The sequence below is a fragment of the Hemicordylus capensis genome, chromosome 6, assembly GCF_027244095.1.
Source record: "Hemicordylus capensis ecotype Gifberg chromosome 6, rHemCap1.1.pri, whole genome shotgun sequence".
In the NCBI taxonomy this organism is placed as follows: domain Eukaryota; kingdom Metazoa; phylum Chordata; class Lepidosauria; order Squamata; family Cordylidae; genus Hemicordylus; species Hemicordylus capensis.
Window position 1 is genome coordinate 164620512 of NC_069662.1, and position 25123 is coordinate 164645634.

At 47.7% G+C, this 25123-nt stretch overlaps 1 protein-coding gene across 4 annotated transcripts in view; it reads right to left on the bottom strand.

Annotated features, from left to right (window-relative positions):
* Positions 1 to 1596: 1596 nt before the first annotated feature.
* HHATL (hedgehog acyltransferase like) overlaps positions 1597 to 25123 on the bottom strand; it is a 34767-nt gene continuing 11240 nt past the window's right edge. For all 4 annotated transcript variants that reach the window (XM_053265267.1, XM_053265266.1, XM_053265268.1 and 1 more), the window contains exons 2-12: positions 23834 to 23985; positions 21599 to 21666; positions 19523 to 19636; positions 16287 to 16481; positions 15406 to 15615; positions 10720 to 10891; positions 9075 to 9219; positions 6307 to 6342; positions 5940 to 6141; positions 3020 to 3161; positions 1597 to 1899 (exon numbers count right to left, since the gene is read on the bottom strand). In XM_053265267.1, the coding sequence (XP_053121242.1) occupies positions 1787 to 1899; positions 3020 to 3161; positions 5940 to 6141; positions 6307 to 6342; positions 9075 to 9219; positions 10720 to 10891; positions 15406 to 15615; positions 16287 to 16481; positions 19523 to 19636; positions 21599 to 21666; positions 23834 to 23939 (1503 nt within the window). In that variant the 5' untranslated portion in view covers positions 23940 to 23985 and the 3' untranslated portion in view covers positions 1597 to 1786. The remainder of the gene's footprint in view (positions 1900 to 3019; positions 3162 to 5939; positions 6142 to 6306; positions 6343 to 9074; positions 9220 to 10719; positions 10892 to 15405; positions 15616 to 16286; positions 16482 to 19522; positions 19637 to 21598; positions 21667 to 23833; positions 23986 to 25123) is intronic.

Sequence of the window (25123 nt, forward strand, 5' to 3'; positions counted from 1 at the left end):
ATCCGCTGGTCACCTCCAGGCTTGACTATTGTAATATGCCCCATGTGGGGCTGCCTTTGTACGTAGTTCGGAAACTTCAGTTAGTTCAAAACACAGCAACTGGTCTTTAAAGTAACCCGGAGAAACCTGAGCAACTTTGGAAGGGCGGTATATAAATCAAATAAATAAATAAATAAATAAATAAATACACACATACATACATACATACATACATACACAAAATAATAAATAAATATTATGCCCATTCTCAAACAATTGTACTGGTTGCCAATATATTTCTGGGCAAAATACAAAGTGCTGGTTATTACCTTTAAAGCCCTGAACTGCTTGGGTCCAGGTTACCTTAGAGAGCGCCTTCTTCTGTTTCATCCCCATCACACGTTGAGGTCATTGGCAGAGGTCCTGTTACCACTGGCATGTCTGGTGATGACTCTGAACCGGGCCTTCTCTGTAGCCGCTTCTGGCCTATGGAATGCACTCCTGGCAGAAATCCGTAGTCTGGCTCATAGTTGACCTTCAAGAGAGCCCTAAAGACTTACCTGCTTGGCCTGGGCTTCCAATGTTTTTAAATTGTTTTTAAGTATTTTAAATTGGTTTTAAATGACTCTGAACTTTTTATATTGTTTCAACCTGTTTGTTTTAAATGCTGTTTGTTGTAGTGTTTTACCTGTTGTCCACCACCCAGAGCCTTTGGATGGGGCGGTATAGAAATGTGATAGATAGATAGATAGATAGATAGATAGATAGATAGATAGATAGATAGATAGATAGATAGATGCCCACTCTTGCATACACTGAAGATGACTTTGCATTTTAAAGGCAGTGGGTGTGGTTTACATGAACAATACTGGACTGCAGGACTGGCTATACTCTGGCTGAACTGAGTGTGCACCTTGGCATATGTTCCAGAAACCTATGGACAAGGGTTCCTTAACAGCCATGCCAGGATGCCACAGTGGGCATGTCAGCGTGAAAAGGGTTAGCTTAGCCTCAGGATATAATTATATCAGTGTCATCATTGTAGGCCCAAAGGTACACTCTCTTTTCTTTCGTTTTTTGAAGCAAAGGGGCTATTGTGTTTGGCATACATATTTAGGACACAGGCCCATTTAATGGCTTATAGCTGGGCTAGGCAACCTTGGCTCTCCAGCTGTTGCTGAACTACATCTTCCATTATCCCCAGCTGCAATAAATCACAGCTGGGGATGAAGGGAGTTGTGGGTCAGCATCAGCTGATGAGCCCAGGTTGCCCACCCCTGTTTTATAGTAAGGTTTCCCAAGTATGAGTCCCAGATGTTGTTGGACCACAACTCCCATCATCCCCAGCCAATGGCCATTAAGGCTGGGGGTGATGGAAGCTGTAGTCCAATTTATTTATTTTATCTTATCAAATTTGTATGCTGCCCCAAGCTTCCATCTCTGGGCAGCTCAATGACATCTGGAAACCCATGCTTAGGATCTCCTGGCTTATCACAATTGTCACTATTATTTCTGGCCAGTTCCCTGGCTCTGCCCAGGAGGTTATATCATGCATGGTCTGAAATACAACCCCACCCACCCCCACACCCCAAAGGGCAGCAAGAACTTTGGTCACGGTTGTGTTCAACTCTTATAGAAAATATTTTTTATTTCAATGGGGAAAGGACTTGTATTACACAGGTGACGTAGTACATGGCCAAAGTGCAGCTTCGTGGCTTAGGACAGAGGGGTTGGGCACTTTGGCTAGCGTGAGTGGGAAGAACCCGGGCAGTGGCTACCATTTTGCCGGCTGGGCTTCCTCTCCCCTTTACTCGGCCTTCTCCTTCTCCTCTTGGATGGCCAGGAGGCGTTCTCGCTCCTTGATCAGCTGCACCCCGCAGTACGTGATGAACCAGATGGACAAAGTGCTGATGGGGAAACCTGAGAATGAGAGTGGGGAGGGAAGCAGGTGACGTCAGCAGGCCTCCAGGCACGGCCGATAGGCAGAGCCAGATCTCTCCTGCAAAGGGGTCGGGGCAAGTTGTGAGACGCTCAGAGCATCTCTAGGCCAGCTCTTCAGGGTGCCATGCCATGGTGTGCAAACCCACCAGCAGGGGGAGCAGTCTTTTCTAGTTTGCCCCAAACTCCCCCAAATGGGGGAAAACAGGTGTGCCGTGGGACACGGTGCTGACTCTGCTTCAAAAGCAGGGAGTTTAAACACCAGTGCAGTAGCAATGTTGGCAGCAGTCCGTGTCTGGATTTTTTGGCAGTCCTCCCCCCTCACACACACACACTCACCCGCTGCCACTGGCCTCTACAGCCCTGTGTCCACCTTCGCTGGCTGCAACGTGGCATCATGATTTCACAGATGGGTGCCATGTCAGCCAAGGGAGGGGACCCACAGCAGGGCTGGTTTATGGCGGGGCTTGAGGCAGCTGCCCCCCTCCCCCGTGGGACTCCAGACCGCCTGTCTTCTTGGCACACGGCCACTCAGTTATAGTTCCACCCCTGCTAAATGCCTGTGTTAGGAGCAGACCCGCCCCTTAACGCACCAAGAATGGCACGTCCCTCTTAGTGCATAAGGAAGCGAGGTCAGCCCCAAAACTTAAGCACAAGAGCTCCTGGCCTTTGGAGCCAGCTCAGCTCATCATGCACCAGGGAGGGCACATCCATCACAGCGGGAAGCACTGGGAGCAGCTTAAATGCTCTGTCTCGGTTTTGAGGGAAGGAAGGGTCTGGATGCCAAGATATTGGATCAGAACCTAAGAACAGCCCTGCTGGATCAGCCCCAAGGAGGCCCATCCAGTCCAGCATCCTGTTTCACACAGGGGCCCAGCAGATGCCTCTGGAGAGCCCACAGGATAAGATCCTCCTCTAGAGATAAGGGGCCGCTGAAACGGGGTGCCTGAGTGTGCATGCGTGCACTGTTGATGGAAAGGGAGGACAACTGGGGGCAGAACATGTGATATCCAAGGAAGCAAATGGGCATAGTTATTGTGGAAATGCTTTCCCATCCTTGGAAAGGGACTGGGCCATTCAAGGGGAAAGGGAGGAGCTTTACCTGTCAGAAGCATCCTGTTGCTGACAAGCAGCGCAAAGTCCAGGCTGTTGAGGGCAAGGATGTTGTAGAGGACAATTGCCCAGAAATTGGCTGCCCCAAAGAAGGCCCTGATCCGCCGAGACATTGCTTCTGACATATTGGCCTGTCCAGGGAAGGACACACAAGGCAGGAGCATGAGAGAAAAAGAGGAGGAAGAGGGTGATCCTAATCACCAGAGGCATATCTAGGGAAAATAGCACCTAGGGTAAGCACTGAAATGGCGCCCCCCTGTCCAAACATCTGACACCCATCTTTCAGATAACTTTACCATATTATCAGCTCAAAAAAACAAGTCAAGCTCGTTAATCTTTTAATATTTCAAAAACTATTTAGCAGTGGACGTAGCCAGACCAAAAAATGCTGAAAAACTACAAATTTCAGTATGCTGGGGTTCATGCAATACCCAAATACTATATGGAGATGTACTTGGAAAACTAAACAGAAGTGCCTGTCTAATTCTCTACTATGCATTGTAGCATCACCATTACATAAATTTTAAAAAATAAATGGAGAATTGGACTTTTCACAGATACTCTGAAAATAATTAAAGGATATGCAGAGTAAACTGTCACTGCTTGGAATATATTCTAGTATTTGAGAAAGTTAGTTAAAATGAGAGAAAAGGAGCAAGAAACTCCCAGTGGCCTTAATACTAAGGATTTCACAGTGATTCAAAGACAAAGTCACCATTAATAGCCATATTATTAAGACATCACATTTAACTCACTTATCACAAGAAGCAAAGTAAGAGCAAATAATACAATCCTAGCTCATAAGTATTCACAAGCCTTGATTCTCTGTACATAGTGTCAAACTGAATATGTGTCCAGTAACTTATATTATATTAATTTTTTTAAAAAAAATTCCTGTAGCCCCTTGGGAGGGCTTCCTAAAGGCTGGGGGGGTGGTGTCTGCAAAGGTTCCCCCTCCCCCACCGGCCTCTTAATTCACTGCCGCAGTCCGTCTCGGCTGATTTTCAGGCCTGTTTGGGCCTGCAAAAATTGGCATGGTGGCCATTTTGGAGGCTGCCACACATGCTCAAATGGCCTCTGTGATACCTGGCAATGCCTAGGGCCTCGCAGGGACCATTTGAGCATGTGCATTTTTTTAAATGGCCGCTGCAAACAAAATGGCCACCGTGCATGCTCAAATGGCCTCTGCAAGGCCTGGCATGGCCTAGGGCCTCACAGAGGTCATTTGAGCACGTGTGGTGGCCATTTTGTTTTTGGTGGCCATTTTAAAAAAAAATTCATTTTAAAAAATGGCACCCCCCTTCAAGTGGCGCCTGAGGCACGTGCCCTGCCTGCCCTACCCTAGATATGCCCCTGCCAATCACTCTTGTAGCAAAAGCTTTTGGCATATCGGGGCCTCTTGCTGCTGGGCAAGGACAAGTTCCTCTAAAGCCAGAAAGAACAGCAAGTTACCCAGCTTGTGACAGCCCTTTCTCCAGCAGACCCAACGTGAAGTTTGGGCAAAAGAGGCATGGCTGATACAGGGAGTTGTGGGATCTGCTGGCTGGATTCATTGATTTCATCCCACTTTTCCCATTCAAGAGGCAACCCAAGATGATGTACAGCAAGGTATTCAACACATACTCAATTTTTAAAAAACGAGATAAAAGCAAAAATTCAAAACAAGAAAATAAAACCATGACAAGCAGCAAGATATTTCAAGACCTTCCTCCCCAAAGATGCCCACCGGGACGCTTTCCAGATTAACCCTTACCACAGTGTCACTACGGATCTGCAAAGTGTGCTTCTGTATTGCCTGTGTATCGACATCGCAGTCCCTGCGCTGTTGGCAAGGGGCTGTTCACATTTCCGATGCCTCAGAAATGCCTCATTTTGGATTTTATCCTTCCATTTTAGTCCTACAACATTGTTAAAAAATAGCTGTATTTTTTCCATTTTAGGGAGTTTGGGGCAGTCTAGAAAAGACTGCTCCCTGTGCTGGTGGATTTGCACAACATCCTTTAATTATGTTGTGAATTCGATTCTGCCAAGCCAAAGCATTTTACTGCACTTGTAGCTGTAATCTGGAAAGCGCCCAGATGCCTGTGTTGCTCTCCTTTCAGTGCCAAGCAAAGAACTTGATCTTCACCCAGGCCTTTCAAGGTTTTACCTGTGTGGCTGCTTTAACCATCTTACAATGGCTTTATGCTTTTACTTGCAAAACAGAATGTAAAAATGTTGAACCTAACGTGGGAACAGAGCTAAAGTCTCAATATCATCATAAATTGTTATTTTATGTCCAGTCCCCAGTGCCTGGAGGATCCTACAAGATTGAAACGAAGCCTATACAGACAATACGTTGTGTGTGTGCATATAGGTGTCTTTGTCCATGTCCAAATTTTTGTGTGAATGGCATGTTCATTTTAAAAGGGAATCTGGTTACAGACCCCCCCCCCAATTCAAGATACAGGCAGAAAGTGAACTACTATACATGCGCTGGACATGCGTGAATAACTGCGCATGTGTACAGATCGTATGGGAGGAGACCTGGTCTTGTGGTAGCAAGCATGAATTGTCCCCTTTGCTAAGCAGCATCCTCCTTGGTTTGCATTTGAATGGGAGACCACTTGTGTGAGCACTGTAAGATATTCCCCTTAGAGGATGGAGCCACTCTGGGAAGAGCATGTGCATGCTTGCATGTAGAAGGTCCCAAGTTCCCTCCCTGGCATCTCCAGATAGGGCTGAGGGAGATGCCCGCCTGCAACCTTGGAGAAGTTGCTGCCAGTCTGTGAAGACAATACTGGTCTGACTCAGTATATGGCAGCTTCCTATGTTCCTATCTGCACATGAGCACCCTGTACACAGATTGTCGGTGCATCAAATATGACATCTTATGAGGGTGACTGTGTAGTGGTGGAAGGATATCTTACTTCAATCCCAGCAAACATCTTCAGCTGAAAGAACTGCTGCACCCAGAGCTCAAAATTGAGGCCAAAGCAGTTGCAGATGGACCAGATATAAACGATCTCACAGGGGCCCAGCCAGAGGGTAGTGATGAGGAAAGTGGAGATGGTGGCCAGCAGCTCCTTCAAGATGTTGTCATGGTTTTCTCCGATATGATCGTAGACGTACCTGGGTGTCCAAAAAACAACAACACAACCCATCATGCTGCTGTTAAGGAACCATGGAGGCACTGTCCAGATCTGCCTATTTCTCGATCACAAGCAAGTGATCATTTGTTCTGAGACCTGAACATTTCCCCGGGGCCCTAAGAGAGGTAAGTGGAAGGAGACTTACTTGCAGAGCCAGTCATTAATTCCTCTGTCAAAGTGCCTGCAAGACAAAAGCAAATCTTGATACATGGATACAGCAGAAGCTTTTAATGCATGAATTGTTTCTAGATGCACAGCAACTTCTGCCTCTGTGTGAATGGCGCAAGGCACCCTAGCTGGGCATAGTCCCCAGGAGGGAAGACACACGACCACGGGAACATGGACCCTGTTGTTTTCATTTATGCACTTACATCCTGCCTCCTCATGAGGACATAAGAACAGCCCTACTGGATCAGGCCCAAGGAGGCCCATCTAGTCTAGTATCCTGTTCCACACAGTGGCCCACCAGATGCTGCTGGAAGCCACACACAGGAGTTGAGGGCATGCCCTCTCTCCTGCTGTGACTCCTCTGCAACTGGTACTCAGAGGCATCCTGCCTTTGAGGCTGGAGGTGGCCTATAGCCCTCCTAGAAGCCGATGATAGACTTCTCCTCCATGAAGTTATCCAGTCGCCTCTTAAAGCCATCCAGGTTGTTGGCTGTCACCACATCTTGTGGCAGAGAATTCCACAAGTGGATTATGCGTTGTGTGAAAAAGTACTTCCGTTTGTTGGTCCTAGATTTCCTGGCAATCAATTGCATGGGATCACCTCTGCTTCTAGTGCTATGGGAGAGGGAGAAGAATTTATCTCTATCCACTTTCTCCACACCATTGTCGTAAATCTGTTAGCTCAGCTAACCCAACAGGATTTACAACCCCCTTCAGCACTCCCCAGTGAGTTAACAGAAAGCGGCAGCGGAACTGTACGAGTGAAAAATAAAAGGCTCACAAAGAGTAAATGAATTAAGTCCCCTGAACTGAACTAGGTACCCCTCCTCTAACAATAACTGAGTAATAAGTGAAAGGAAAACACAGAGCAAGGAATGAAAATAGCGAAGGACAATAGAAGCAAGGAATTAACAGAACAAAGCAAGAAAGCATAAACAAGGAAAACTGGAACTCGGACAAAGTTTTTGAATTCAATAGCACACTGTCTGCATGCCAGCGAACGTTGCAAACAGCATCTGAGTAAGTGAGAGACTGCTAAATACATATGGCTCAAGAGAACCAGCAGCCAATTAGGCTTCCCTGAGTCAGCACTTTGGCTTCCTCTCTTGTGATCTCCTACGCCTGCGTGATTGCCACTGAGCTTGCCTACGCCTTCTCAAGGCAGGCAAAATCCCAGGTTCCTCCCCATCAGAAATCATGTCTGGCAGCTGTTGCGAATCCTCAGCTCCAGAGTCTCGAACCGGTTCGGAGGCCATGTTGGAGGCCTCCGAACCGGTTCGGAACTGGACTGGTCCAGTGGTCCGGCACTGAGGGGGGGGGTCTACCTTTAAGGGCAGGGGGTAAGAACTTACCCCTCCCGCCGCTCTTCCCCCTCTGGCGCTGCAGTTTAAATTGAAGTTTTTGGGGCGGCAGCATTCCTCCCTGCCGCCCCTGCCCCCGTCGTTGCCAGGAAGTCTCAGTAACAGGAGCACGCATGCGTGCGTCGCCGCCGTGCGCGCACTTGCCACCTACGTCACACGCAGCATCACACTATGTCACACTACGATGCGCACATGCGTGCTCCTGTTACTGAGACTTCCTGGCAATGACGGGGGCAGGGGCGGCAGGGAGGAACACTGCCGCCCCAAAAACTTCGATTTAAACTGCAGCGCCGGAGGGGGAAGAGTGGCGGGAGGGGTAAGTTCTACCCCCCCACGCTTAAAGATAGACACCCCCCCTCAGTGCCGGACCGCGCCGCGTGGTTCCATGCACATCCCTACTCACTAGCAGGCGAATCCTCCTGCTCTGACTCTTCTGAGTCAGAAATCTGAGCCATGACAACCATGCATGATTTTATAGACCTCTATCATGTCTCCCCGCAGTTGTCTTTTTTTCTAAACTAAAAAGCCCCAGGTGTTGTAGTCTTGCCTCATAAGAAAGGTGCTCTAGGCCCCTGATCATCTTGGTTGCCCTCTTCTGCACCTTTTCCAGTTCAACAATGTCCTTTTTAAGATGTGGTGACCAGAATTGTACGCAGTACTCCAGGTGTGGCCGCACCACACCTCCATAGCTGAAGGTGGTTACAGCCAGGGGCGTAGCTAGGGGAGAGGGGGCCTGTGTGTTTGCCCCTCTACCCAGAAGCCCCCTGGAGTGTGAGAAATAATGAATAAAGTAGGAGGGGTGGAGCTTGGGGGCCCTCAGGACCTGGGGTCCCCAGGTTCTTTGAACCCATTCGCTCAATTATAGCTACCCCCTGGTTACAGCTGACGGATACAATCCAGAAACGAATTAGAAGCATAATCATATCATCAAAACAAGCAACAGTAAAACTTGAATTCACAAGAAGGCGAAAATACAACCTTGGGGCCTTATTACCCTCTTCCACCTCAAGAGCCAGTCTGTTGTGGGGTGGGGGGTTGTGAACATTGTTCTGAAAGCTAATAAAGGTTCAGCACCAGGCTTTTGCCTGCATTTTGCCGCCATTGTTTTGTTCACTTTATTGCTGTTTTTTCCCCTTCAACTGTTGCTATTGTCATGCTATTTCCTTGTCTTGCTCTGTTAAAACAATTTGTTTTAAAAGCTGTTTCTTTTGTTTCAGTGCCATAGTTGGCTTTGCAAGCTGCTTTCAAGATGTCTTTGAAGGAGAAGTGGCATATAAATGCTTGGAATAAATACAAGCGTGGTCCCTCGAGGGGCCACTGTGAAAAAGGCCCCGCTCCTCCCACCCTTCTGCCTCAACCTGCGAAGGGTTTGCTGGGCACTTACGTTTCTGCAAAGACATAGAGCATGGTGATGCATTTGGGCGGCTGAGGTGGGTCCAGGTGATCCAGTCGGGAAATGGTGTTGATGACCCCAAACATCACGGCAGCTTTCACCCAATCGTACACCAGATTGGAGTAAGCCAGGCCAGCTGTGGCATGAAAATGGAAGGAGAGGAGAAGCCCAGTGGGGATCAGGCAAACAACAGCATTGCTTTACATGCAGCATCAACCGGGGCGGACCTTTCGTGAGACAGAGGGAGGCAGTTCCCACGGGTGGTGGATTTTGGCCACAAGCAGGGCAGCCAGATGTCCCCCTTGCATCTCCACTGCCATCAGAGCAGCTCTTCCGCACGACTCTGACCGCTGCAAGGAGTGCCTCTCCCCACACTCTTTGCAAAGTTTGCAAGAAGCGTGAGGAGAGCATTGGGGGTTGCTGACCACCTTTCGCCCTCCTGCCCCTCGTGGCACTTTGAAAGCTTGGTAAGGCTTGATTTTGAAAGTGGCTGGGCCTCCACCAAGGAAGCATTTGGCCAGGTTTGTCTTTCTAGTAGGCTGCCCTTTTAATCTGGGCTTTGGGCCAATGAGCTGTCCTTGGCTCTTTTGAGCTGTCTTTGTTCTGTTTTTATTGACTTGTTTTTATCTTGTTGTTAACTGCCCCGCAGTCTTAGGATGAAGGGCGGTATATAAATATTATAATAAAAAATAGTGTGTACACGTCAGTCTGACACTCCCTGTTTTTTTCACACATTAACCCATCAGGACTAGAAACATGGATTTGAAGAGAGAAGAGAAAGGTGGACCTCTCAGCCACATTCTATTTCATATTCAGACATTACTACTATTTATTTGTTTATTTTATATTTTATATCCTGCTCTTCCTCCAAGGAGCCTAGAGTAGTGTACTACATACTTAAGTGTCTCCTCACAACAACCCTGTGAAGTAGGTTAGGCATACAAAGACGACAAATATTTATATACTGCTCTTCAACCAAAGTTCTCAAAGCGATTTACATTGAAAAATAAATAATATATGATTAAGATGGCCCCCTGTCCTCAAAAGGTTCTCAATCTAAAAAAGAAACACAAGGTAGACACCAGCAACAGCTGGGGTGGATAGGGCCATTTGCTCTCTGCCTGCTAAATATAAGGGGATTGCCACTTTAAAAGGTGTCTCTTTGTTCAGTTAGCAGGGATAATGATAATACACAAATAGGGTTGCCATATTCAAGCTTCACAAATCCAGGTGGCCTAATTTGCATATTATGTAAATTAAGAGGCAACTAATTTGCATTTTAAAAATTTATTTATTTGACAGATTTGTATACTTTCCCCTCCTTCTCTGCGCTCCCATGTGATTGGATCCAGAGTAAAATCCGGGCAATCCGGGCAGTGCATTCGAAACCCATGTAAATCTGGGTGGAATTTAGCAGCCAGGTGGAGGAGCCAAAATCCGGGGGCTACCCTAAATGCCGGGGGACATGGCAACCCTAGACACAAAGTGCTGCAGAGCAAGTTGTCTGGCATGTACAGATGTGGCTGTTTTTCCAGAAACGTGGAATCCATCTAAGAGCCTACGAGAAGATCTTGGATAGCAACCCTGCAAAGCGAAAAGAAAAAGTGCTAGCAATCAGACAGGACCACTTACTCACCCAATGCCCAGTCTGAGAGACGGTTCACAAATTTCATGTCCGAAGGAATGGTCAGGATATAGAAGTAGTGGAAGAAGACATCCACAGCCGCAATGGCCAGAAGATGGACCGCGGCGTGGATGCTGATGTGCCAAAGCTCTTTGTCTTTACGCCGCAGCTCACTGATATGCACCTGGGGGCGGTGAGAAAGTGTGCATTTTGTTCGTAAGTCCAGAGAACACACCATGGTTTATGGATGGCAAGAGATCATCACAGGGGAACAAGGCCATACACTAAATCAGGGGCTCCCAACCAGTGTTCCCTCTAACAGGGATTCCCAGATGTTGCTGACTACAACTCCCAGAATCCTCAGCTACAACGGCTTTTGCTTGGGGATTGTGGGAGTTGTAGTCAACAACATCTGGGAATCCCTGTTAGAGGGAACACTGCTCCCAACCTTGGCTCCCCAGATGTAGTTAGATTACATCTAGGGGCGGGACAGGTTCATGTATGGACTGGTTACTGGCTGAAGGACAGAAACAGAAGGTAGGAATAAATTGACAGTTTTCACAATGGAGGGAAGTAAGAAGTGCCCCCCCCCCGGAAGTAAGGAGTGGGACCAGTGCTCTTGAATTTGTTCATACATGATCTAGAAGTTGGGGTAAGCAGCGGTGGCCAAATTGGCAGATGACTCTAAACTATTTAGGATAGTGAAATCCAAATGGATAGTGAGGAGCTCCAAAGGGATCTCTCCAAACTGGGGGAGTGGGCGACAAAAGGGCAAATGCGGTTGAGTGTAAGCAAGTGTAAAGAGATGCTTATAGGGGCAGAAAAACCCAACTTCACATATACGAGATGGAGTCTGAGCTGTCAGTGACTGACCAGGAGAGAGATTTGGGGGTTGTGGTGGACAGCTAGTTGAAAGTGTCAACTCAGTACGTGGCAGCTGTGAAAAAGCAGTTCCATGCTAGGGTTCCATGCTAGGGATCATTAGGATGGGGGCTGAAAATAAAAATACTAATATTATAATGCCCTTAAACAAATCTATGGCATGGCCACATCTGGAGTACTGCATACAGTTTTGGTGATTGTATCTTAGGTAGGATATTGTAGAACTGGAAAAGGTGCAGAAGAGGGCAAACAAAATGATCAGGGGCCTGGAGCACCTCCCTTATGAGACAAGGCTACAGCATCTGGGGCTTTTTAGTTTGGAAAAGAGGCAACTACAGGGAGACATGATGGAGGTGCATAAAATTATGCATGGAGTAGAGAGAGAGTGGAAGAAATTTTTCTCCCTTTCTCACCACACTCAAACTAGGGGTCATCCCATGAAACTGAAGGCCGGGCAATTTAGGACTGACAAAATGAAGTACTTTTTCACACAGTGCATAATTAATCTATAGAATTCTCTGCCATGGGATGTGGTGATGGCCACCAGCTTAGATGGCTTGAAAAGGGGCTTAGACAAATTCATGGAGGACAGGACAGGTCTATCAATGGCTACTAGTGTGGTGGCTATAGGCCACCTCCAGCCTCAGAAGCAAGATGCCTCTCAATACCAGTTGCAGGGAGCAACAGCAGGAGAGAGGGCATGCCCTCACTGCTTGCCTGTGGGCTTCCTAGAGGCATCTGGTGGGCCACTGTGTGAAACAGGATGCTGGACTGGATGGGCCTTGGGCCTGATCCAGCAGGGCTGTTCTTATTACTACAATTCCCGTCAGCTGGGGATGATGGGAGTTGAAGTCCAACAACATCTGGGGACCCCAGGTTGGGGACCCCTGCAATAAATGCACAATATTGGGAACATGGAGGATTCGGTTCACCTCCTGCCTCTGCCATTAGCTATGTATAACACATTTACATTAGTCTTATTGGCTGGCAGTATGTACAGCCACTGTCCCCATCACGGTCTACCCCATTTTAACTGTAATTCATAAATAATTGTTGATGTCACCAGAGCATCGGATGATTTGCATCATTTCCAACACAAGTGAGGCTGCTACAACTTTCCCCAAGAAACACACACACTCTCTAGTGTAGCACATACACAGCTCAGTGAAGGGGTGATGGTGATCTCAAGCCAGCTCACTCTCTAGCATGCCTCAGGCATTAATAATTTGAGGGGCTCTCCCCACCAGTGCCCACCAGTAACAGGGGTTCCCAGATATTGTTGACTACAGCTCCCATCATCCCCAAAGGCCATTGCAGCTGGGCATGATGGGATTTGTAATCAACAATATCTGGGAATCCCTGTTACAGAGAACACTGGTCCCCACATGTTGTTAGACTACAACTCTCATCTGAAGGCCATTGTGACCGAGGATGATGGAAGTTGTAGTTCAGCAACATGTGAGGATCCAAGGTTGGACCCAGAACACATGTAGAAAATATTGAGGATAGGTGTTGTTCCAATATAAAACTGGAATTTTGGCATTGGGTAAGTCCATTGGGTAGCTCTGGGGGTGGGTAAGAGAGTGCATGGAAGAGCACCATTGTTTGCAAGCCTTCTTTATTATTTCATTTTCAAAAATTATGCTCTCCTTTTCTACCAAAAAGGCAGCTCCCAAGAGAAGAGAAGCAACAAACACACCCCCAAAAACAAAACACCATCACTGGCCACTTTCGCACATAACGGGAAACTGCAGGCCCAATGGATCCACAGTTTTGCTCCCCCCACGCCCCACATGCTTCCCATACATTCAAAATTGCAAACTGAAGTCTCGGAGACTGCAGAGAGGAGGGGGAACTGACTGTGTCGGCTTCCTTCTGGCATGAAAGACAGCCCCAGTAGCCAATCACAGCTGGAGTGAGGGAGGAGCTTCCTCCCTGAACTCTGGTCACAGGAAACGCAGCCTGCGGTTCTGAATTTGGACATAACAATGCCAAACGCAAACCTCAGGCAGCAGCAGCGGAACTCACTTCAACCAGAGGGTTCGAACTGGAGTTTGAGAAGGGAAACCTTGGGTCGCTTTTCTGAGGGAACTGCACATGTTCAGACATACAAGAAATTCAACCTCGGGCTCCTTCACCTCCAGTTTCCCGTTACGTGCGAAAGTGGCCACTGTAAAGCAGCAAACAAAACAGCTCCATGAATGCATCAAAACCCAAGGTGCAACGACAGAAAATAACAGAATCAAAAAGATTGTGTCCTGTAGGGGTGACTGGCCTACATCAAAGGAAGAGGGTGGTCTGAATATAGGAAGGGATGCAGCCAGACCTGCCTCCCAGGACATGGTGTTCTTGCCAGCTGGAGCAGGGAAAGCCAGAAACAACCGTCATCTTGTGCAAAAGCGCCCCCCCCCCACCCCGAGAGTACTGTTTATGAAGGGCATTGGAAACAAAAATGCACACAGCAATGTCTCCAGGGCTTCCTTTCTCCCAGATTTTTCTGCATCCCAGAACATGTCACCTTAATGGAAAAGGCCACTAGCCAAACCCTGGCAGATCTCCTCCCTTCCCAATGCCCAAAAGAAGATTTCTTTGGAATAGATTGAAGTCAAAGATGCCTGCAGATGGAAGCCAAAGATGTCAATAACTTGGTACAAGCAGCCTGTTACAGCTGATCCTAGCCGGATTAAAATCCCAATTCGGCTAGCAGGCTTCTATATTTGGAAACCTCTTCCACCACCCCTCGTCCACCCCTACTTGCCTGTAAGCAGGGAGTGTCCTGCCTGCAATCCAACAGCCACTCTGCCAAATGTTATAGTGATTAGATTTGTTGGCAAGGCTGGGTTATTCCAGTTAAGTGTGTGTGGGGGGGGGGTGCTGTTTATGGACTCTGAGCTCTAAGGGAAATAGCAATTAGATATGTGTGTGGGTATTTTTTAAAAAATCTGCAGGGCTTCCGTGCCTTTAAACGTGGTGCAACAGACAGAAATTCAACAGGTGGGGTAGGGCCATAGCTCAGTGACAAAACATGCAGAGGGTCCCAATTTGCTCAGGAGTCTACTGCCTAATGGTCAATGGCCAAAGGTCAAGGTCAAATGGTGGCTGGGAAAGACCAAGGATCACAGACAGTTGGAAGGGACATTACAGGTCTTCTAGTCCACCTCCTTGCTCAATGCAGGAGACTGTTGTAGGATCCCTGACAGATGACTGCCTTGGCTCTGTTTGAAAACCATCAGTTAGGGCAGGAACCTGCCCGAATAACCTGGCACTGTGTGGAATCCATTCCTGATCTCAGATTCTAATGTAGTTTTATCGAAATAATATTTTGCAAGCTACTGGGATAGCCTCTTGGGGCTATACCATGGGATACATGTTTTAAGGGAAATAAATAACTTGTCCCTGGCCTCTCCATTAAAACGATCTCAGGTGGTAGGAAAGGTTGAAGGAACTGCACATTTCATCTGGGAAAAGCGAAGACCCAAGGGCCACAAGAGCTCTCCAGTCTGCCTCTTCAGACTACACCACAAGGTGAGCTTCAAACCTGAACAGGATTTGAACCCTCGTCCCCCATGACTAAGCCCAACACCATCCACTGCATTGTGCTGGCTTGTGTGGACCATAAACATCTCCATGGCTGCAAGCTCCTAGTCCACAGGAATGTGTGGCAGAGTTCCAAATGCACCATCTGATATAACATTATTTACCTTATATTGCACATGGTTTTTGATATTCATATCAATTCTGAGTGGGGTGGGGACCAGATGTGAAGCAGCCATGAGAACCACAAGGCATGTCCCCTGCACACACCTACACACCTACCTGGTCATGGAATTGATCAAAGGTCATGACAGGCCCAAAGAAAAAGAAGGGGAGGTAGAAATTGTACTTCAGCAGGGCAAAGATGGAGTGGTTGCCTTCCTTCTTCTCACAGTTCTCCAGGGCGAAGCTCATGCAGCGCATGATGCTGAAGCCGCTTCCTCCGTAAAAGAGAACATCTTGAAGATCAAAAGTTCCTGTTACAAACCCGTTCTGGGCAAAAGAAAATAGTTACCACATATACCGAGGAACCGTGAGCTCAGCTGGAACCAAAGTGACAGAGGGGGAGAGAAGTGACAGGGAAGTTAGAGACAGGCACAGGGAGATTTGCCTACATTCACCCACACACCCTTTTTGCCCCCCACAATCAGGGCAGAACCAGATTTAAACAAACAGGCCTGGTGGCATCAACTTTGCTTCAGTCTCGCTCTTGTGGCGCAGTGGTAGAACACCAGCTTTGCATGCAGATGGTGCCGGCTTCAATCCCTGGCAGCATCCCCAGGTGGGGCTGGGAAAGACCCCTGCCTGAAACCTTGGAGAGCTGCTGCCAGTCAGTGTAGAAAATACTGAGCTAGAGGGACCAGTGGCCTGACTCGGAAGAAGGCAGATTCCTGTGATCGTATGGCCTAAGGACTCAGCAAAAGCCTCTGTTCAGAGATGGCACCTCTAGCTGTGCCCATGGTGGCTCAAGAACTGTGTGTCCCTGAGGCAGGGCAACAAATAGCCTCCCCCCTTTGTGAGCACCTTCCTCTTTCCCTTTTCAAAAATAAGGGGATGCATGAGGGCCTCTCACCCCGCCTTTGCTGGTGCCCCACTAACTGGCTGCCTGAGGCAACTGCCTTGCTTTGCCTCATGGAAGGGCCGCCCCTGAGCTGCACACATACCTGCCAGGTGCTGAAGGGCTCAATCTTGAACGAAGCCAGGCTGCAAAGGCCTGCAATGAAGCACAGCCATTTCTGCTTCACCAGTGAGACGGTGTAGAGCACCAGACAGTGAGCCAAGATTATCATCAGGTAGGTGCTGCCCATCGTGACCAGCACAGTCAGGATCCCATAGACCATGTAAACCACAGACCTGTGCTGTGAGGAAACAAAGCCCTTTCACTCATCTGCTAACAGCTCTAGGTGGTCCCTCCTCCTCTGATGCCACAGTACTTTGGGAGGCTGGAATGGGCTCCCTTCTCATGAGCCCAACGACTTCACCTTTCAGATCTCTTCTCATGCCCTGGGCTGCATGAAAACCCACTAGAGTTTTCCCCATTTCATCCCTTTCCATCCCTGCAATAGATGCCCAAGGAAAAAGCCATTGCCTACATCAGAATTCAGCACAAGGAGGAAAAACCACACATAAAGGAGTATAAAATCGCAGCATTTATATGTGCAATACTATACATAAGATGCCAGAAAGTGCAAAATGTTGTATTGACAAAAAAGTGCATAAGGCAACAATGAGGGTGGACGTGACCCTGCATTTTTGCTGCCCCATTGGCAGGGGGCATTTTTGAACTAATAGTTGTGTGTCCAAATGGATAGCCAGTCTTAGTTCGTGGACACCCAGTAAATATGATTTGGACACATAATATCCATACAATGAAATGGGGGGGGAGAAAATAATTTGAGACACGATGACTATGAAATGAATTGAAATATACTTAAATGTGCCATTTTGGGGGGTAACATTTAAAATGAAGCCACAGGTCTTGTTTCAAGCAGTATGAGGAGCTGTAGGCTAACTATGAAGTATTATTATTATTTATTATTATTATTTATCAAATTTGTACACCGCCCCAAACTTTTGTCTCTGGGCGGTTAACAATAGAATAAAACAAGTTAAAAACATATACAAAAACTAAAAACAATTTAACAATTTAAAAATAAACCAGAAATTAAAACCTAAAAATTTAGGAAGTGGAGAAAGCTTGGGTGAAAAGATGGGTTTTCAGGTGTTTTTTGAAAATTGCCAGAGATGGGGAGGATCGTATCTCAGCAGGGAGCGCATTCCACAATCTTGGGGCAGTGACCAAGTATGTCAGCAGTTATGACTAAACTCATACAAAAAGTGTTAATACTGTTTATGGTATCACTAGAACAGCGATTGCTCAGTAATGTATATGAGTCTGATACACGATACCGACTGCTTTTCTGAAAACTTCCAAACCAGGGGAGAAACAACCATGGGGCAGCAGTGAACGGCTGGACGGGGTCACATCTGAATGGGGTCACCCACCAGGGCTGGGGCCGGAGCTTAGTGGGGAAATCCTTTGGGGGCGCCTCCCACTCCTGCCAGCCAGCCGCTCACACAGTGACACCTTTTTGCGCAACATTTTCGGCAGAGGTCCAGCCCCCACCCCACCCCGCCCCAGTGCCCCGGAAGTGCCAACAGAACTCCTCTCTTCTCCCCACCCAGGGTCCCAGCCAGTTGGAGGAGCTGGTGTGCTGGCCCTTTAAGTCAACTCTAGAGCAGAGGCACACGCCGCTGTCTTTGGCCCATTCCACCTCCCGAGTTTGTCTGGCAGGCAGCCCTTCTGAGACGGGAAGGGGAGAGCAGGAGGCCAGAGAGGAGGCTCAGCAGCACTTCAGGCTGAAGGAGCTGGAAGCAGCCAAACACTCTTCCTTCTAGCGCTTCTAGCTGGGAGTGTGTGAGGAAGAGAGACCTGCCTACTTTCCCCAGGGATTCTCAACCCTCAGATGTGCAGATTCTTTCGTTTTCTCCCTCCTCCCACTTTCCTTCCTTCTCTTCCCCCCTCCTCACCTTCTTTCACTTCACTTGTCTCTCCACTCCCTTTCCCTCCTCTGTCTGTCTCCATGTATGAGAACTTGGTCGGGAAGTTGCATTACAATAATTTAGGTGCTCTACAAATGACAGAGCTGCTTTAAAACAAATAGAGAATCTGTATATTGTTGCCCCCCAGAATGCCCTTAGATCCAGGCTCTGAAATAAACTAATGGCAGCACCACTGACCCCCATGCATGCATGCCCACCTGTCTCCCTCCTTCCCCAGCATTGGTAAAGAGCTGGCGCACTTGGGGCTAGAGCCCGGGGGGGGGCTGCCCACTGACCCTCATTGGTGCTGGCAAAGCCAACAAGGGCTAATGACATCACCGCCCGGTATGTGCCATTAGCCTTTACCAGCTTCTTTGCTGGGGGAAGTGGGTGGATGGCAAGCTGGCTCTTTATTGGCATCAGGGAGGTGTGCAGATAGTGGACAATGGCCGGAGTGCTAAAACAAATAAACACTTAGTCTCTTAAAAATGTGGGTGGTGCCTAAGGCACAAAAAAAGGAGTCGGGGGGGGGTTCACTTATGAAACATGGGCCTGTTTGGATTTTGCTACACCACTTTCTGAAGAAAAGCTATTTCTGTATATCTGGATATATCAGGTTTTCTATATCTTCATTCTTTTCTTTGTAAGAATTCTGCTACAGCAGGACAAAAAACAGAAAGCAGAGCCGCATCACATTGTGGGGAAGGACACCAGTTAAAATTCCTTTTAAAGTGTCATGGGGGGTTTTTTGGATGATTTTCAGGAGGGGCACAATGGAGACAGGAACAGGCTTACAAGTGGCAATAGCCCTGACTTTCCTAAGTAAGATGGTAGACTGCCATTTACAAGAGTATTCTGGGGAAAACATGGCAGCCACCAACTGGTGGTCATTGAAAGGACTGCTGTTACCACCAGACTGGAAGCAGGGCTGGAAAAGGGGGCAGGCAGCCAGCAAAAAAGGTAAGACAGTTTCTCCTCTCTTGTTCCCCTCGGTCCTTCAAATCTGAGCCAGAAGTTCTCCCTGAGAATTTGCAGCACAGTCCTACAATAATCACACACAGTTGCTAACTATATTAAAAAACCCTCATGGAATATGCAGAGTCATACAGACACTTTGTAGCCTCGTGGATTTCAGTGGGTGAGGTGACATCTACTCATCTGCTTCCCTTCCCCACAGAAATCAATGGGACCTAAAGCAGCTATTATGTTTTTGTAGAGAAGAGTTGAGATTGGATTAACCAGTTCTTTGTGCAATAGAAACATAACTTCCACCAGCAGGCGGCGCTATTTGCTTTCCTCCACATTTCTGGCTAAAGCCACGGTGCTTGCAAAGGTGGTGGAGATAGAAGTCACTGACCTGGGGAGCAGTCATGGAGCAGATCTTGGCAAAGATAACGTGTCCCGAAAGGGCAAAGATGATGAAGTTTCTGAATGAAGTGAACCACATGGCCCATTCAAAGTCAGCTGTGTCCTGCCAGGACAGAACCATGTCAAAAAGAGCAATGAATCTCACATGTGTTGTTCATAGCCCTGTGTGCACCACAACACAAGCAAGCTCTCTCGGGTTAAAGCTGCTCTTGTCTGAATAAACGTGGAGTGTCTCCAAACAAGTTTCTAGTGCTGTGGAGGCATTGCTTTTCTTCAGTTTGCTGGAAGCAGAATTAAAATGAAGGTTTCTCAAGCACATAACAGAGCACTATATTAACCAGCAATGCTCTTCCCCACGACCAAAACCCTTTTATAATGCCCACTCACAAGTAAGTTTCATGCAGCACTCAGTCCCTGGCAATTCGAAATAAGTGTATTGCTTGCTGTTTCAGCTCATTTTGCTGCTTCCCGTTGATCCCGGCTGGGGGATTAGTAAGTAATTGCCCCTTGAATAACCTCTCTGTGAATTGCCCCATGTCAGTTTCTGTTTCCCCACAGGGGATGTAGTGTCTTGCACTACTGATCCCTCTCATTGTTTCTTCTTTAAAATATATATATATAGTGAAATAATTATAGCACTAGTAAGTCTCACAGGAATTGAGAAAACAGTAGAGTTTCTATCCCTCACTATTTTGGAGATCCATGCATGGGCAAAATGCCCAGAATTTTTTTAAAAAATTAGCAATCAGTGGACCAGGTCTAACGATCCGTGAGACCCGGTTGGGGGCGGTGAGCGGGAAGAGCAGGCTAAGCCCGCTCTCCCCGCTCACAAGCAGGGAGGGAGCCCTGGGCGACCGGATCGGCCACGCACACGATTGCAGGCTCCGAGACAGAGTCGGTGGGGGGTGGGGAGCTCAGGGGTGGTGCAGCCTCCGGAAGCCCCAATATGCCCTGCGTGAGCGTGCAGAACATACTGGGGAGACCCCCGGAGCTGGGAGGTGGCTTTTTTGCCTCCCCTCTGGGGGTCTACTTGTGAGTAGGCATGACGTGAAGCCATGCTGCGGCTACTCACGATTCTAAAAACCAGGTTTGTAGCGTGCTCACTCCACAAACCTGGTTTTGGGGGAGGGGTTCTTGAGCGGGTTACCCGCTCCAGAACTACCAGGCTCACAGCCGAGCCCAGTGGTTCTGACGATCAGCAAAAATCAGGCTAGCAGAGGCTAGCTCGATTTTTGCTGATCATCAGAATAGCCCCAGTATATTATTAATACAAGTGTTAGTACAAAACGAGTTGCAATGACTTTCTACAGCGTGAAATAAATTTCCCAAGAGATGGGGTGGGGGTGGGGAGTTACCAAAATGGTTTAAAACAAAACATTTTTTGGTAACTCTCCCCCCCGCCCCCAATGCATGGGTACGTGTCAACATTTTCCAATTTCCAGTCACATTTCCAAACTCAAACAACCATTTGCCCTTATGGTTCTCTTACCAGGTACTCCACCACTCTTTGCTAATATGCTACAACACACACACACACACTCACTAGAAGCAGAGCGCCCTTTGCAATTTCCTCCCCCAACACAAGCATCTATATATATAATACACTAAGGTCAAGCGTGGCAAGCCCCGCCCACACAATGCTTTACCAATTGGAGGTAACAGAACAGAAGCACAGTGGTGACTGGGTGGTGGGGATTCCATATGCAGATAGGGATGAGGAGCTGGTAGGGGGAGAGTGAGTGAGCAAGCAGCAGGGAGGGGAGGGGGCGAGTGAGAATGGGTGGCTTACACTGAGCAATAAAGCAGGGGCTGTGGCGGAGGATAAGGACAGCAACAAAGTCCTAGTGCACAGATATCTGTGTGGGTTTAGCTAGTTCATTATATTCAGCTGGAACTTCTGTAAGGGGCTTCTCCTTCTCCCCCACCCCCACCTCTGAAGGCGCTACAGCATCAGGGAAGTCGAGTGGATTGTGAATATGTACGAATCCTCATTCCAGCTCTAGCTTTAACTATGCTCTACTTAAGTCTTGATTGACAAAAGAGTCCTTGGCATGGTGTCGCTTACCATTTTCCTGCCAAAGTAATGCCATCCAGGTTTTATGTTCTCTCGGAAGGCCTTTCGGTTCATGACATCTGAAAAAGAAGATGGGTTCTGTTGAGGGAGCCTTGGCGACATGAAGCAAATGTCACAGAGACGTCACAGTCACTTTGCACGGAAAAATATACGTATGCAATATTTGTTAAGATCATTTCCCACACCAGTGCATGCGAGGGGCAGGTTTGCCAACTTCTGGAAAGGGCAAGGGGTGGAGCCTGGGGAAAGTCAGGGGGTTGGACACCACCCAGGTTGTAAAGAGCAATCTGACACATGGCAGTGTTGTCATGCCACAAAAACAATAAACACAGAAGGCAGTTGTGGTGGTGTGTGTGTGTGTGTGTGTGTGTGTGTGTGTGTGTGTGTGTTGTTCCCTTTGCTAAGCAGGGAACACCCTGGTTTGCATATGGATGGGTGGCTACATATCAGCACTGCCTGCTGTAAGAGATTCCCTTACAAGATAGGACGATACCTCAGTGGTAAAGCTTCTGCTTTGCATGCAAAAGGTCCCAAGGTCACTCACTGGAATCTCCAGGCAGGACTGGGAAAGACTCCTGTCTGAAACCTTGAAGAAGACGCTGCCAGTCAGTGTGGACAATAGTACTGAGCTTAGATGGACCAATGGTCTGACTCAGTATAGGGCAGTTTCTTATGATAACAAACTGAGGGGCACAATCCCTACCTGGCACAACAGACTCCTCATAGGGTGCCATGTTATCCAGAATTAGACATGTTTGGAGAGACTACAGGCAAATAATGGATTATTTATTCTCATTTTTATTAAGGGAATTTGAACCCAGGTCTTCCTTCTGAAAGACCAATATTATCTGTTACAACACACTGACTTTATAGTCCAGTGCAGAGATAGTTCAAAACTCCCACAGTAAATACAGGAACAGTAAATATAGAAGAGAAAATGGCTGTTGTGAGCTAGGATCTGCCTAAGCGTTTCAAGATTTATTCATTTGGGCATGCCACAGATTGCTAATTATCGGTCCTGAATTACACTGTGATCTATTTGTATCTAAAGGCAGCAGGATCTTCCAAGGCCAGCCTGATCATGAGGTGCACTGTAGGCTCCACCTCAGAGTGAAAATGTGGGGCACATTTTGGGGGAAGCTAACTGGTACTAGGGAGGGCTGGGACCACTTTGTTCCACTCCATGAATGGTCTGGTAGACTCAGGTGGTTCCACCCCACTTCTGGAATCCACCAATAACATTTTGCATGCACAGACTGAATTCTGGTCTCTAGTATGTGCTCTGAAACAGAGCCCAGGATTGCCTTGGGGGCTTTCAGGGCATGCATAAAGGCTTCCGCGTATATCTAGCAATTCCATGGATGTGCAGAAATCCCTTAAGAATGGTCCCCTGCAGGGGCGTAGCTATAATTGAGCAAAAAGGTTCCAAGAACACGGGTCCCCAGCTCCTGAGGGCCCTCCAGGTCCACCCCTCCCTATTTTCTTCATTATCTTCCTTACTCTGCGGGGGGCGCCAGAGAGAGGGATGAACACGGGCCCTCTCTCCCCTAGCTACGCCCCTGGTCCCCTGTCTGTTAGAATCGCATTCAGCTTCCCTTGGAAATATTCAGATGTTTCGCCTCAGGAAGAACTCTGAAATTCGCACCGAACTTTACTCTGTGTGAAATTTCGGTGCCAATCCCAGGGATGTGCAATAAACCCCTAAGAAATTTCACTTGTCTTATAAACACTTGTTGGGCTTCCCTTGTATGTTCTCAGATACTTCTCCTTGGGAGAAACCATAACATTTGTTTCAAATTTCACATGGTGCAACGTTCCAGCACCAACCATAAAATGGGAGCTAGTAGGGGCTTACTTTACTGGGGGGTACCAAAGACCCAGAGAGCAGCACAAAATCACCGTTGGTATTTGCACTGGTGAAAATATTCTTTTTTCGGTGGGAAAGGGATGGGGCTGGAACTCTGCTCGGCATGCAAAAGGCCCAAGGGTCAATCTCTGACATCTCCAGATAGGAGTCCTACCTGAAACCTAGCTTAAGAATCCTACTTGAAATCTTGGAGAGTTGTTGCCAGTCAGAGTAAACAATGCTGAATTAGATGGATCAATGGTCTGCCTCGGTAGAAGGCAGCTTCCTATGTTCCTAAGAAGAGGTCTTCACCCCTGTCCCAACCAACTCAAAGCATCACAATCTCTCCTGACATGATTAGATTGGATAGGAGCAGTTACCTCTAGAGGTTTCAAAGACCTCATGACCACTATAAGCGATGGCACAGGCCACAACGAGAGCGTAGAGCGCCAACTCATAAGAGGGCAATGCCGCCTTAATGCCCATGCTGGAAGAGGGTCACCACCACAGCCCACTCCAAGTTGATCCAGATCTGTCAGGGTGGTGGGGGGAGAGAAAGAAGGGGAGATATGTCAGCATCTTAACCATTTGGCTATAAGGACATCGGGTGTCACTCAGATTGTTTTATTCACAGAACCCAGACCCCTCACACACCTTTCAACTGCCCCATATCATAGGTATCATGGCTGTGTATATATATGCTTTTCTGGCCACATTTCCCTGGTCCTTAGCATATGCGTGACAGGCAGACATTCCACAGATGCTTTCCCCATCTCGGCCCCTGGGGAAACCCCTGTTGGATTTCTGCCTGTCAAAAAACCTGATCTGGAGCCAATTACTTGCCATGCCCCCCCCTCCAAATAAATATGAGGAATTGCCACTTTGTGAGAATGCCAAGACTTATTTGGGTGTTTCTATCATATTGTTTATTATGTAGTACCATCTGTGTGCATGGTGCTTGACACAGAGTGAGAAGACAGGTCCCTGCCCCAAGGGGCTCACAATCTAAAAATACCGACAGGAGAGACAACAGAAGAAAGGGAGGGAAATGGAGGCAGGGGGAAACAGGGGGAAGAACATGTGATTATTTCATGGGCACATTCCTGGGCTTCATTACAGGCATACGAGCTTTAGTGGATGAGTTGTATTCGCATACAATACAGCAATGGTCCTGAAGCACAAAGCATGCTTTGTGTGTTTGAAGATGATGCATATAAGTATTCCAAGAGTCATAATCTTAGGAGAGGTTTTCCCTCCTGGATGAAATTGGGAATGCCTCTTCCAAGACAGCCCCTGGTATATGCCGTTTTTAGGAGGAGGAGCCAGCGTGGTGTAGTAGTTAGAGTGCTGGACTAGGACCGGGGAGACCCGAGTTCAAATCCCCATTCAGCCATGAAACTAGCTGGGTGATTCTGGGCCAGTCACTTCTCTCTCAGCCTAACCTACTTCACAGGGTTGTTGTGAAAGAGGAACTCAAGTGTGTAGTACACTGCTCTGGGCTCCTTGGAGGAAGAGCAGGATATAAATGTAATAATAATGATGATGAGGATGAGGATGATGATGACTTACATTGCATTTGGAAAAATCTGCTGCCTGATTAATCAGGGGCACCTTTTAATCAACTACAAAGATACTCCTGCTTAACTAGGTGGCAGATATTAAAAATAATA